Source organism: Syngnathoides biaculeatus, chromosome 6 (genome assembly GCF_019802595.1).
Source record: "Syngnathoides biaculeatus isolate LvHL_M chromosome 6, ASM1980259v1, whole genome shotgun sequence".
NCBI classification, from domain to species: Eukaryota; Metazoa; Chordata; class Actinopteri; order Syngnathiformes; family Syngnathidae; genus Syngnathoides; species Syngnathoides biaculeatus.
In genome coordinates this window covers 18,180,396-18,195,085 of record NC_084645.1, presented here as the reverse complement: position 1 = coordinate 18,195,085, position 14,690 = coordinate 18,180,396, and the positions used below count along the sequence as shown (strand labels likewise).

The 14,690-nt window shown below is 39.5% G+C and overlaps 1 protein-coding gene across 1 annotated transcript in view; it reads left to right on the top strand.

Annotated features, from left to right (window-relative positions):
• Positions 1 to 14,690, top strand: part of cdh13 (cadherin 13, H-cadherin (heart)) — a 289,553-nt gene that overhangs the window by 234,616 nt on the left and 40,247 nt on the right. Inside the window, exons 10-11 of the mRNA XM_061822507.1 lie at positions 13,465 to 13,647; positions 13,719 to 13,972. Of these exons, the coding sequence (XP_061678491.1) occupies positions 13,465 to 13,647; positions 13,719 to 13,972 (437 nt within the window). The remainder of the gene's footprint in view (positions 1 to 13,464; positions 13,648 to 13,718; positions 13,973 to 14,690) is intronic.

Below are 14,690 nucleotides of genomic sequence, written 5' to 3'. Positions count from 1 at the left end.
TTCATTTTTTTAACCTGTTGCCAGTGTAGTGTAGCTCCTCCACAAAGGAGAGAATGATTTGTGATCTGCTAAAAGGAGGTCTGATTTTTAGAACAGTTTTCCACTGCATCAAGGATATTTAAATGTCCTGATTTAAAAAATAAATAAATAAATAATAGAAACATGCTCTGGTTGTTCAATATTTATTTGCCATCACTTTATTAAAGAGAACGCAATGGGGACCAGTAGTACACTGAAGCAATTGTATACAAAAAATATTATTGGTTTGGGGTATGTCTGTTTTAGAATGTAAATGTGGAATGTTCAAACGTGATAAACTTCAATAGTTGTCTCTTGAAATTCCATTAGGATAGTTAGGATAGTGAAATGTAGTCAAAGAAGACCACTCCACAGTCACACAATAAATCTTTTGTGGTGTTGAATCATCTAAGCTATATTTTGAAGCCTCAGAGGAAACTTCCTACACATGTACACACTTTTTTACGCCTCCTGAGAGGCATCTCTGAAAGAACCTGACCTTCTTGGATGAAAAAAAAAAAAAAAATCTAAATAAAATCTCAATGTAAGCCCAGCCAACATCACAGTCTGCAAATACAATTATGTATTTGACAAAAAAAAAAGAAGGCATCTTATTAATTGGGTGATATGGGTGCACAGGCACGATAAGGGAATCATAAGCAAGTGTGGGAGTAAACGTGCTCTCTGTCACTGGTGGTTTGTTTAGTCAGCAGTGCCTCAAGGCATTTGCAAAACAGGCTAAATCTGTCTGATGGGTATAATCTTAAATGTGTTAAAAAATACAAAAAATAATCTAAAAAGGTCAAAATCATTTCTGCTCCTCTTGATGGATGTGTCGATCGCCGCTGAGTGCTGCTGCCTGCACCCCAAGGTGCAGTTGCAACACTGAGGTTGTGTAGTTGTTAATGGAAACACCCTCAGATCCAATCTGTTTTTGAGACTTAGCACACTTTGCCCCAACCAAACCTCCCTTGAAGCCCTCCCATGATGCATTAGAGTGTCAGTGGCACTTGTAAGGAGCACAGCTCAGATGTGAAATGTTACAGCTTAGAGGGGTTAGCAGGGCCGTTCAGAGTGCACCATGTCCATGTCCCAGTTAATGTTCTCATTCCTCTCTCGGAAGAAAGATGGTTAACAGTGTAAAGGGATGTGCCTTTTAAAAAGCAAGTGTTTGAAGATCCCTATATAAATCCCTGCGCCATTTCCAATGGCTTTCAACCTGCCCATGAATTATAAATGACTTCTAAACTGACCGCCAATACACTGTGAGTTTGTTTGTGTGTATCTGTGTAGGATTTGTTTCACCACCCATAGTTTAACTGTTTAAATAACTGGTTAAATTATACATCGCCTCATTGCCGTACAGAATGCCCAGGATGCATTCTCTTAGATGTTTTTTGTGTTATTTCAAAAATTGCACCTTCTATGGACCGCAAAACAAGCTAAAACAAAAAATATGGTTCAACTTATCTACCTAAGTAGCAACATCCTTGTTGTAGGAGTCCAAAGAATATTTCCCTGTAGTCCACTCTTAGTTTTAATAGTTAGTCTCGGCGGTTTTATACTGTGTTGAACTTGTTTGTTAATCACATTGGTCTAGGGGACATATTTTTGGCCAAGTTCACCTGAGACTATTACCAGATGCTTGCCTACATATACTTACCTGTTTTTTCCTGCTGCTTATAATCCTTCCATCTCACAACCAATCTGTATATTGTTTACTTTTATTGTCTGTACCGCCACGAGATTTACTGATTCGACATTTACTTTATCCCGCTTGCTCGATTTGCGTGTCTCTGCTCCAAGCTAATTCCACACAATGTCGGACTGGGTCTTTTTCCCTGAATTACCAATAAAATGGCAATGAACCTTATCCCTCCTGTCAATCAACCCTAATGACAACGAGACAGATTTTCTGTCACTCTGGCTCATACCACTCGCTTTCTGCCCACAACAGCCCAAAATATTTTCTCTATGATGACCTGACAATATGCTGTCCCTGCAATCCATCTGTCCCCTGGATAAAGATGTTAGCAGTGATGGACGCAGCGGCATGTATGGGGCAGCAGGGTGCTGTCAGAAGCAGGCTTTCTTGGGGAATGTTTAACGGCTTTCATGGATTAGTGTGGGGAGTGCTTGATTGCTTCAGTACACACATTGCTTTCCCTGGGAGATGGGCGGAGGGTACAGTTGACCAGAAATTCCATAAAAAAAAGAGCCAATAGGAAAAGATTTGTTGGCTGTATGTCAGGCAAGGTGAGTTGTACAAAGGATAAGTATTTCCGTGTGTGTATGCATGCCGTGCCAGGGCTATTTGTATTAGAGTACAGTTGTCTTTCTGCCACACAATATTGGTGAGAGCTGTGTTTTCAGGGTACGGTGTTGAAAACAAGAGTGGAACAGTACTAAATTTCTGCCCCGACTTTAATTACAATTCTTGCTTTTTCCTGGAGAAAAATATACAGTCCACAAATGCATATGTTTTTGAGCTGTGAATGACAAATGTCAAGCAAGGCAAGTAGTGTACTTTTGAAAATACCTCCACTGTGTCAAGATATGTTCCCTTTTTGTGAGATGAGAGCTGACATAGATGGCTGTCTGCTGCTCTCCAATGTAAAACATAAGAGTTTCAATCACAGCTGTGTCGTAGTTTTCTACTTTGTTTTATTCTGACTTCAACTTGTTATGAAAGCTGTCATGTCAAATCTACTTTTCGAAATGTCACATTCATCGAAAAGCTTTTTATCTAATCCAATGTAGAAGTCTTCTGTCCCTCTCAATCATGTTAAAATGATAAACAAGAGACGGATACTTTGCAGATAAATTGTACTAACTCCACCGGATACATCCACACAGCTACGTTACATTTATTGCAGAGGTTTCTGTGCCAATTGCATCAGTGATCTCTTTGTCTAAAGGCTCTCCAAAGGCACTTATTTTGGAAAGTCTTGTAAAAAAAAAAAAACTGTCTAATTATAAAGGTTTTTTTTTATATCTGTAACACTGATGCTAGGCCTACGTTGCATCTTGCCTTGGCTTGTTATTATATAATAGTTTCCAACTTAAGATGCAAGAAAACTAAACCATAGGGCTTAGACAGTACTCGTTATACTCTGGATAGTACAAACTACCACTCTCAATTTCATTTTCATCTCGAGTTACCGCTGAAGTTTGATGTTCTCCTCATGTAGCAGTCAAGTCTTTTAAGCTGTTGGTGATAGTAGTTCTCGTAGTAGTTCTTTCATGCTGCTCCATGCATTTATATTCCAAAGGAAGACCTCTGAAAAAGAAAAACTTAATGTGCAGGCAATTTTTGTGAAAGATTTTAAATTAATTCAATCAAATAAACATTTTTTTCTGTACGTGTCATGCTTTGTCCTGCTTTCAGGGCACCAAAAATTAGTCCCGTCATCTTGTACACACACTAGAGCGAGCTCAGTCTTCTTCTACAGGCAGTTGTGTTTGATTCTTTTTCTTCTATCCACAATTGCCGTAGATTCTACTTGTACACTTTGGAAGCATCGGTGCATGCCCAACCCCAAGTGCATTATTGTGAATGGCCATGTTTTAACCATTTCATTTGAACACGTTTTTGTTGTACCTTAACCATCGTAGCCGCAATGAAAAAAATAAAGCTAAAAAAATACTTTATGCACATCGTTATATGTGCCGCAGCGTTCACAGCGCGGGGAAAAAGTATCTGCTTGTTGTCGGTAAAATACAGTAAAATCTATAGCATGAGAAAGAAAAGTGAGGCCACGGGGAGAAGAGATAGCACGGGTGGAGGACTTCAAATAGTTAAGGGTCTAGAGCCCAGAGCAATGGTGAGTGGGGTAAGGAAGTGAAGAAAAGAGTCCAAACAGTTTGGAATAGGTGGAGCAAGTTGTCAGGTGTGTTATGTGACAGAAATGAAGGGCAGAGTTTATAAAGCAGTGGTGAGGCTGGCCATGATGTACGGGTGAGAGACAGTGGCACTGAAGAGAAAACAGGAAGCAGAACAGGAGGTGGCAGAAATGAAGGTGTTGAGGTTCTCTTGAGGAGTGCCCAGGTTGGATAGGATTAGAAATGAGCTCAAAAGAGGGACAGCCAGAGTGGGATGTTTTGGAGACAAGGTTCGAGAGAGCAGACTTCGATGGTTTGGACATGTCCAAAGGTGAAAGACTGAGTATATTGGTAGAATGATGATGAGGATGGAACTGCGAGGCAAAAGAGCGAGAGGAAGACCAAAGAGAAGGTTGATGGATGTCGTGAGGGAAGACATGAGGGCAGTTGGTGTTAGAGAGGAGGATGCATGAGACAGGCTCACATGGAAAAAGATGACACGCTGTGATGACCCTTGACAGGACAAGCTGAAAGAAAAAGATGTGCCTTTGTAAAGGATACATAGGTGTTACCGTGGAAGGGACTGCCTCTTCTCAAGCAAACATTCTCTGTTTCCACATTTAGTAGTTAATCTTCTTGTTTTTTTATTTCCAAAAGAGATGACACTCCACAATTGGCTAATATTCCATGTCTCTCTAAATTACAAAATGTTTTCAGTTGATGACTTGAACTCCATGAGGTCTGTACACCTCAGTTGTGTTTTCTCTTGGAATTTCATTCAATCAACCAGAACGACATTCAAGTTGCACGTTTAGTTTTTTCCTTGCGCCATTGGGTGACACTGATTATATTTAATAAAGCCACAGCTGAGCTCATTACTTCTGCAGGCATACTCCCATTGTGTCCAAAATGTAAAGGAAGTACAAAATAAAGCATATGGGAGGTTGGACAGACTTGAGTTGCCAATCTGTTGCACAGGCATATGAAAAATATTGTGTGGGCAAATGAGTCATTATTGTTTTTATTTCAGCTGTACCACACACTGTTACTGTCTAAATGCAAAAAAATGTGTCCGTCTGCACTTCACTGGGTCTAAAAGTTAAGCTGTTTGAAAGCTAATCAAGACCAAAAACCTGCTAGAAACTAATTAACACTTTAAAAAAAATGTTTTATTGTCACAAATGTTGCTAAGCTTAAGGGCGTAACAGAATTAGATGTTCGTGATTCTTTGTCCAAACTGCTCTTAAATCATTGTAAAGGATGGTTACTGTAATAGTCAGTATGCTAATATGTCAATGGATGTGTAATAAAATTGTTCATTGTGTCATTGCTGATTGTGTAATACTTTCCATTTAGGGAAGTCAGTAATCTTCTGTCAACTGTATCCCCCACATCACATTCTGACAGAATTAATTAATTCATTCATTTTCCGTATCTTAACCTATCCCAGCTGACTATGGGCGAGAGGCAGAGTACACCCTGAACTGGTTGGCAGCCAATTGCAGGGCACATATTAACAAACCAAACCAGTTGCAACTACATTCATGTACAGGAAATTTTGTTCTCATTATTCCTACCGCGTATCTTTCTGAGATGAGGGCGGAAACAGGAGTAGCTCGAGAAAACCCACGTAGGGACAGCGCAAACCTACAAACTCGCCACAGCTGAAGCCAGCTTTGAACCCACGTCCTCAGAATGGTGAGGCTGACATCCTAATAAGTCGTCCATCTCCTGGTATGAAATAAATCATTCCATGTGTGTTCCGATTTCTGATGCTCTTCAAACGTTATTAGATTTGACAATATTCTGTTATGTTTATACTGTAAGTCTACACTTCCTTTAGTTGAAATCCATCATTTTGTTAACCAAGAAATACATTTTTGAAAAACAGCTTGAATAATTATAACAGCATTACAATGTGCTTCAGAGAACAAGTATTAAAAATAGAACAACGACACCAGTCTCTAAGAATACCCACTCCCCTTCTTTGGGCCATCCCACATCACCCATCCTACGCGTAAAAACATTTATTCTGTTGATTACAAAAGATTAAAAGACGCACCATGGCTGATGAGACATGGTTGAGAAATGAGACGAAGCGCAACGAAGCATTATTGTGGAGGGCCGCCAGGATCGCGAGCCAATCACAGCCTTTAGCCCCAGAGACAGAGCCGCTTGAGATCATTCTGCCTCAGGCAGATAGAGGAGCCAGGACCACAGGCAAAACTCTAAGCCCAAAACTCCCCCGTTTCCAGAGACAGGACTGCACCACGGAAATACACTCCACTGCCAGAGCCAATCATCGAGAAACTCTATAACAAAGAAAGTGCAAAGCAAAGTAAGACTAATGAATAAAAAAATATACACAGTCAACTTCTTAATGGTAATATATAAATACTACAATGAATAATAATAACTTTGTAAAATATAATAGAGGATAAGTGATACAGAAAATGGAAGGATGGATAAAACACATAAGAGCTATCTCATTTTATGTTCGTCCCACGTCCTAGACGCAGAAATAGTGATCAGGGACGCAAACATCACATTCAAAAGCAAAACTGCAAATCAGGTGTACTGCAGAGACGGTCACAAAGAGGGAAGCAGGCAAACTTTCACTCAAGTAGTTAAAAAACATGGCAACTGTGGCCAGTGATGAATAAGAATGGATTACCATCATGTATCTAAACAGAGGAAGGTTTAGTTGGAGGAAATATCGTAGTTTTCGCTCTCTCAAGGTTTCATTTTACTTTGGCAAAATGAACATCTCCAAAGCTTGGTAGTGTCACAAAGAATATTTGTCTTATTCTTAGTCGGCTCATCTAAGATCATAAATACACAATCATGAACCTATTGTATTACAATACAATATTCCCATAAGTATTCGCTCACCTGCCTTGACTCACATCCCTAATTCATACTAATCAATTTGACATAGATCCACCCTTTGCAGCTATCACAGCCTCAACTCTTCTGGGAATGTTTCAGACAAGGTTTAGGAGTGTGTAACAGAATTTTTGACCATTCTTCCAGAAGCATATTTGCAAGGTTACACACTGATGTTGAATGAGAAGGCATATCTCTCAGTCTCTGCTGTAATTCATTGCAAAAGTGTTCTATCATGTTGAAGTCACAACAATGTGCAGGCAACTCAAGTTCATCCTCAGCAAACTCATCCACGCTTTTATATGCACTGGTGCACAACCATGTTGAAAATGAAAGAACCGTTCCCACAAAATTGGAACCATGGATTTGACCAAAATATTGTCTCCTTAGTTCCAGTGAGGCGGCACAGTGGGCAGCTCTAAAGCGATTTGCCTCACAGTTCTGAGGATTGGTGTCCAAATCCCGGCCCCACCAGTGTGGAGTTTGCATGTTCTCTCTGTATCTGCGTGGGTTTTCTCTGGGCACTCTGGTTATTCCCATATACCCAAAACATGCATTAATTGGAGACTCTAAATTGCCCCTAGGTGTGATTGTGAGTATGACTGTTGTCTGTCTCCATGTGCCCTGTCATTTGCTGGCACCCACTTCAGGGTGGACCCCCTCCTGCCCAAAGATAGCTGGGACTGATTCCAGCACTCCTGCAAGCCTACTAAGGAGAAGCGGTGCAGTAAATGGACGGAGTGAGTGTCCAAAATCTACTCATGCTTAGATTCAATTGTAGACTGCCTGACTTTCCAGAGTTAAAATAAATAATAAAAATAAGCACCCACCCAAAATTAATCTTCATTCCTTGGTTCATTGTCGCATTATGTTTGTTTTTGTTTTTGGTAAAAACAAGATAATTTATGGCTCAGTTAATATAAACTTAGATCTCCTTTGAATATGCACTGGCTGATTGCCCAAGAGGTGATAAAAGTTCAAGTGAAATGTATGAAGTTTGAAGTAAGAGGGTTTTTTTTTCTTTCTTTCTCTTTTCTTTCAGGAACAGGGCAGTGCCAAGACTTACAAATGCGTGCAATATTGTTTGGCTTGTTAAAAAAACAACAAAATTTAAACCGCAAAAAATTGTGCTATGGTTGACTTTGGGACTTTTGATATAGTCATTTTTATTTAAATCCATAGTCTGAGAGAGTTCAGGCAATAGAAACAAAGGCAGACCTCCTCCAGTTTCCCCAATAGTTATTTTGCTCTGCCTGCTCTTTTTTTTTCCTTCCGACATTGCAGGACGACGAGATAGGTTAATTAGTTAGCTATTTCCCCTCCAGTCTTTCAGGTGATTGGTTCCTTTGTGCTCTACAGAACCTTATCACCATCAGGGCACAGGCCCAGTGGTTACATCACAGACTGCATCATTTCCTCCAAACGCACGAGTGGCCTACATGAATAAACAGTCTGACATGCTGCTGGTGACAGAAGAGTCAGGGAGAGCGGATGTTCTATTTATTTACTTGTCTTTTTTTGCATTCTTTTATTACATCACTGTCAAATTCTCAAAATGCTTAGTCTGGTAAGAATGTCTACTTCAACACACCAAACATTTGGAAAATTGGATGTTGGGTTCTGGAAAGATTGAGGTTTTTGTTTCTGAATAAACAGCCTTTGAGGGGATTCTTTTTGTGTGATGTCACTCATAGGAAATCTGTTTAAAAACAAAAAACCTTCAAGTTATATTTCTCAATATATTTCCTTGATCCATTTGTTTCCTCTGCCACTCGAGGAATACCTCCTTGGATCAGTTGAATTTCACTTAGAAATATCAATCAATACGCTCATACAGGTTCAAATCTTGAGGAATTTTCCAAGTCAAAACTAATGTGATGTTTCAAATGTTGTCATTTAACAAAAAGACATTAAATAGTGGAAATGGGTCAGTGAAAAGAGCAGTGTGGGCAATAAAATAGGTCATGCACATTTATAATCATTTTTTTTTCTGGTTATGGAAGATTTCAGAGGTATTTGAAGTTGTCATCTGATGTTTTTTTCATTTTTTTATTTGATTTTTTTTGGTTTTTTGAAAATGCCCTAAAGTTGGCAGCAATTTGCCATGACAAGATTACAGTCTGTCAAACTTATTTTTGTCGTGGGCCACAATGTTGGTACAGTTTCCCTGAGAGGGCCGTTGGGTTGACCTCCAAAGTACACGTGTCAAAACCTGATCGTTGTATAATCTAGACTCAACGAAATGATGGACAGCTACTATTCAAATCAGAAGGGGAATAGTTTAAGCATTGTTCAACATGCCATCTGTTTGGCTTTCTTGTGTCCACATGATACTCTTCATCAGAGAAGTGTTACTTGAAGATTAAAATGCATTTTTTGCTTTAAATTAATTCTAGTTTTTAGCAAATTATTATTTGGTGTCTTTTGTGATAATGTTGTTTACATGTTTGACTCTGTAGCATGTATTTTGTAGTAACTATTATCTATGAATCATGTATAAGTGTTGTATTGATTTACTATGTGCTGTCCAGATCGATTACTTGTCCTGTTGACTACATTACTGCAACAGCAAGATTAGCAAACTGCCACAGCAATAAGACCTGAGTGCTGTCAGCAGCGGCTGCTGCTCGAGACAGCCATTGATATTCTCACCAATATGCTTTTCCTACAACAACAAAAATAGTCAATATCCAAAGTAATTTAGCATATGATTGCCAGCACTTGCTTAAATTGCAATCATCCAGTGATTTAGAGTTCATAATTACAACAGTTGCCGCTGAGCTAAATAAGAAAGTTGACAACACAGTTTCCAAAATTAGTAGTAATAGTTACTAGTACAGAAAATGCAAGCGCAGATGCAGAATTTGCCATGTGGATTATTTGAATGTGGCACCTGATTGGCTGGCTGGTATATCCTCACACCCCCAATACTGAGTACTCTATAGTTCCTACATCTAAGAAGACAATGCTCATGGTATCATATGCACGTTTGCTTGATGCCATTGTGCGGAACAATGTCACGCTGATTTCAAATTGATCCTGCAGGCAGGATGAAATTGCCACACGCAGCCTGCATGGTTTGGCGACTGTTTCCATTAGTGGCTGATCAGTCTGCCACTGGTTTTGTCACAATTCATAATTTGAATCATCGTCTTAATGTCACATCTTTCCCCCAATCCAAATGCCTCATGGAGAAAACACATTTCCAGGTTTTAGTGAGCCATGCTGCTACAAGCTATACAAATAGTATACGAAGCATCAAATGTTATCTTTTACATCCGTCCATCCATTTTCTGAGGTGCTCATCCTCACTAGGGTCACGGGAGTGCCTGAGCCAATCCCAGCTGTCATTGGGCAGAAGGCAGGGTACACCTTGAACTCGTTGCTAGCCAATCACAGGGCACATGGAAAAAGCAACTCACAAAATAGATGGATGGATGTTTAATGTGGTGACTGACTGGATAGCACATTTGTTTCACAGTTCTGAGGACTTGCCTATGTGTACTTTGCATGTTTTGCCCATGCCTGTGGGGCTTTCCTCCACGTACAGTGGTACCTGTATTTACGAACGTCTTTAGAAACGAAAAATTCAGGTTACGAAATGCATCTTTGAAAAAATATTCTCTAGAGTTAGAAGTGAGAATTAAGGATGCAAAAGGCAAAAATAGGCGGTGGATTCAAGGCCCAAAAATTCCCCCAAATGTAAACCTCGTGTATCTCGGTTTGAAAGCTGCACTCTTCCATTGCCTTACGCTGTAGCATCTTTCTGGCATCCCATTGGCTAGGAAGGATGTCAATCTTTACCCATGATGATTTTCATTTGCCTTGGAAACTCGAGCGTCACCAAATCACATGCTAGCGCTTTCACACGCTGTCACACGCTAGCACATATTATCAAAGTACAACTTTTTCAATATTTTTCATTTTCTGTTTGTGTTTTTTGTTTGTGTATTCATCTTTCTTCACCATGGACCCCAAGAAACTTTAGTGGACTTATTGTGTACATTCCTACGTATGTATTCTCTCAGCTGTCAAACGTTTACCTCCTCCCCATCCCCCATGATGCCTTTTGCCTGTCACTCACCCTTCTCTTTGCAGTCGCCCAACGCCAAAGCTAAATTCACATAATTATTATTCTTTACATTATGGACTTTGAATGCTTGTTTAATGGCGGGGGAGGGGGAGTCGGCGGACTTGGAACGGATTAGGGTATTTAGATGTAAAGAGTGCTTCTATAAAAATTCTAAAATCCACGTTATGGGATGACTTACAGAACAAATTAATTTCGTAAATAGAGGTAGAACTGGAGTCTGATTTCCTTCCACATCCCCAAAACATGCATAGTGATTAAAAACTCAAAATTACCAATAGATGTGGACGTGAGTGCCCTTCGATTGGCTGGCGATCAATTTGGGTGTATCCCACTTTTCGTCCGAAGATATTGACATTAAAACCAGAGTTGTCCATGAAAGACAAAAAATGTTAAAGTTGAGAGAAAATCATCTGGGGATGTGCCAATAAACCATGTCCTGAAGTAGAAAAAAAATATGATGAAAGCAGCAGCATTAACTTATGGGTGCTGAAATGTATTTTATTGTGCCAATTTAAAAAATGATCCAACCAAAGTGGCTGGAAGATTGGTTATTGTGCAGACAATAATGACCCAAAACACTGCAAAAATGTAATTGAGGGAAAGAAGGTGAACACGTTAGATGTCATCACACGGTACAAGAAGGCATCCTCAGTTTCTGGCAGTCTTTTTTTTTTTTTTTTATAGGACATCCTTGTGTTCATAAAAATATTTACTCATGACTTTGCTACTTTCGTCAGTGTTAGGTTGGTGATAGAAGCATTCCATTTCGTGCCACTTCAGGTTACTTTGTAAACTGAGGATGTTCTGTTTTTCCTCAAATGTCCTTCTTCTTCTTCTTTGCCTTTCGGTTTGTCCAGTTAGGGGTCGCCACAGCATGTCATCTTTTTCCATCTAAGCCCATCTTGTGCATCCTCCTCTCTAACACCCACTGTCCTCATGTCCTCCCTCACAACATCCAACAACCTTATCTTTGGTCTTCCTCTCCTTCTTTTGCCTGGCAGCTCCATCCTCAGCACTCTTCTACCAATATACTACTCACTCTCTCGCCTCTGAACATGTCCAAACCATCGACGTCTGTTCTCTCTCACCTTGTCTCCAAAACTCCAACTTTGGGTGTCCCTCTAATGAACTCATTTCTAATCCTATCCAACCTGTTCACACCAAGCGAGAACCTCAGCATCTTCATTTCTGCTTCCACAAGTTCTGCTTCCTGTTGTTTCTCCAGGGCCACCGTCTCTAATCCGTACATCATGGCCAGCCTCAACACAGTTTTTTTCCTCAAATGTCCTAACCTGTAAAAATAAAGGAATTGGCCTCACTGTTCCAATACTTTTGTTTGTGAGAGTACTCCTTGAGTTAACAATGTGGTTTTCTCCACTGGGTATTAACTGACTAGATGGTTTAAGTGCTTTAAACAAGTATTGGATAAATAAAAGAAAAGATAAAGACAAAATCAATGTTTGTCTCTCCCCAGACAAATGGATGGTTTTCAGTAGAGTGTATCTTAAGAAGGTAATCTGTGAAACAACAATACTGTGGTCTGACAACAGATGCATTTATCTAGACTTCAGTTGTTAAGTAGGGTGTTTCCTGTTTGAAAGATTACACTGTAAGCTCCGAGACTATAATGGTGCTGACAAACACAGACAAAGATACACACACATATACTGATGGGTTTTCCGTGTCTTTATCGTTTTCAGTTCAGAGTGTACACCTTGTCGAATTTTTGCAGGTAGACTGCTCGGCTCTTTAATTGATCGACTCCTTTTGCCAAGCATGATCAGGAGGGAGCATTTTGATTGACAGTGTAAAATGAATTAGAAGCAGTTGATGAAATTAGTGATGAAGGGCACGAGTGTTTAATCTCTTTATGTGCCAATTCATTCCTATCTGATTGATGAAACAAAAAGACAAAATGAAGGATGACATATACAAAGTGGGTGCAGTGACACTGAATAAAAATCACCACCAAAACTATTAAAAAAGGAACGTTTATCTATCTTTGTAGTGATTAGCAGAGCCTTCTTCCAGGTCAATGTAGAACAAAAAGGTCAAAGACACCCATTTTTCACAGTTATGAATATTCTGGCACAATATTTCAATCCGCTCTCTGAAGAAATGGGGGGGGAGGCACCAAAATAGCTGGTAACATATCACTTCCACTATAACATATAAGCCTAATAGATGTATTTTGCTGTATTTCTCAGCATAACTGCTATTTTATAAGCAAAATAGTATAATTATCGCTTCATTTTTTAAAATTAATTATCAAAGCTCTCTTATTAGACCTCAATACCATGCATGTGTACCTAATACCAGCCCAGTGTATTTACTACTGTCTCCTGCCAAGACTGCTGCTAACTAAGTAATAATGGTAAATAATAGCGAAACACAAATTGATCAAAATAGTCTGTTAGCAATGAAATATTTGCTCAAAGAAATATTGAAAATACATAAACCCTGAGTCTCCAATCCACTGTGTTCTATGAAATTTAAATGAATGTGTGCTTCGTAATGATATATTTTAATGGCAGTCATTTCTAGAGTGGAAATTGTCAGTGAAACCTGTCATCTTTGTATTCATCAGTCTCTGCATGCTGATATCATTTTTCTTCGGTTGGTTTTTGTTGTTTATGTGTCTCCAGTTTGAAGCCTATGTATATGAGGGCTCAGCAGGTGTTGTGGTTAACCTGACAGTAGATGATAGAGATGACCCAGCTACCGGGGCCTGGAGGGCTGTGTACTCCATAATCAATGGCGATCCCACACGGAGCTTCAAGATCCAGACCAACCCAGACAATAATGAGGGAATGCTTTCAGTTGTCAAGGTATATTATAGCTACAGCTGCATTTGGTCAACTAAATTTCTTTGCTTGAACACTGACTGTTTTACTTTTAGCCTCTGGATTACGAAGGCACGGCGTTTCACAAGATTTTCATCAAGGTGGAGAATGAGGACCCCCTGGTTCCTGATGTTGGTTATGGCGACAGCTCCACAGCAACTGTTCAAGTCAAAGTTTTAGATATCAACGAGGGACCGGTCTTCTTCCCCGATCCACTGATTGTCACAAGGATGGAAAACATTCCCGTGGAAAGCTTTGTAGCCTCTCTAAATGCCACTGACCCAGACAGATTACAGCTACAGAATGTCAGGTAAGGTACTACTTCAGGTAAAACGCCTGATACTGAACAGAGAGGCCATCCTTGTTACTGTATATCCTTTTATAGATATACCGAAGATCCAGTAGTTGCAGAGTCATTTGTGGTTGACAACGCTTTCCTTATCATCTGTAATGACTTTTCATATGCTGTACATGTGCAGTTGGTTGCCATTGCAAACCTTTAAATCCAACAATCCATTAGACTTTGACCAGCCATCGATGAGGCCATGTATTGACATGTTTTCATGTTTTCTAAGCCCAATTTTTGCTGCTTTAAATATAATGGAATAAAATGTTCTCTAGAATCTACCACAGAAGCAACGCAACACAGAGTACTTTTCATTGGTTTCATTGGCTTTGTGGCCTAATGTATGCTTTTAATATGGTCCTGTTTTTCCACCTTGTGGCTAAATTACATTTACAAATGGACTTAACTAAACACAGGGGTATGATAATGACCTGACTAAATAAAACCACTCAAATGTGACTTTACTGCTGAAATAAATTGGCTGGCTCTGCGTGCTGTAAAACATCGACTGTCCGTATCAAGGATTATGTACAAAAATGTGGAGTTGCTGCACAGGGGGTTCTGGGCATGATTAAATTTGTGTACATAAAGATTTGATGAATGGTAGTACCAGTTATGTGGCAAGAGATTCTATATTTGAAGTGCTTTCAGAGCAAATTTTTATTTTATACTGAAATTTTGC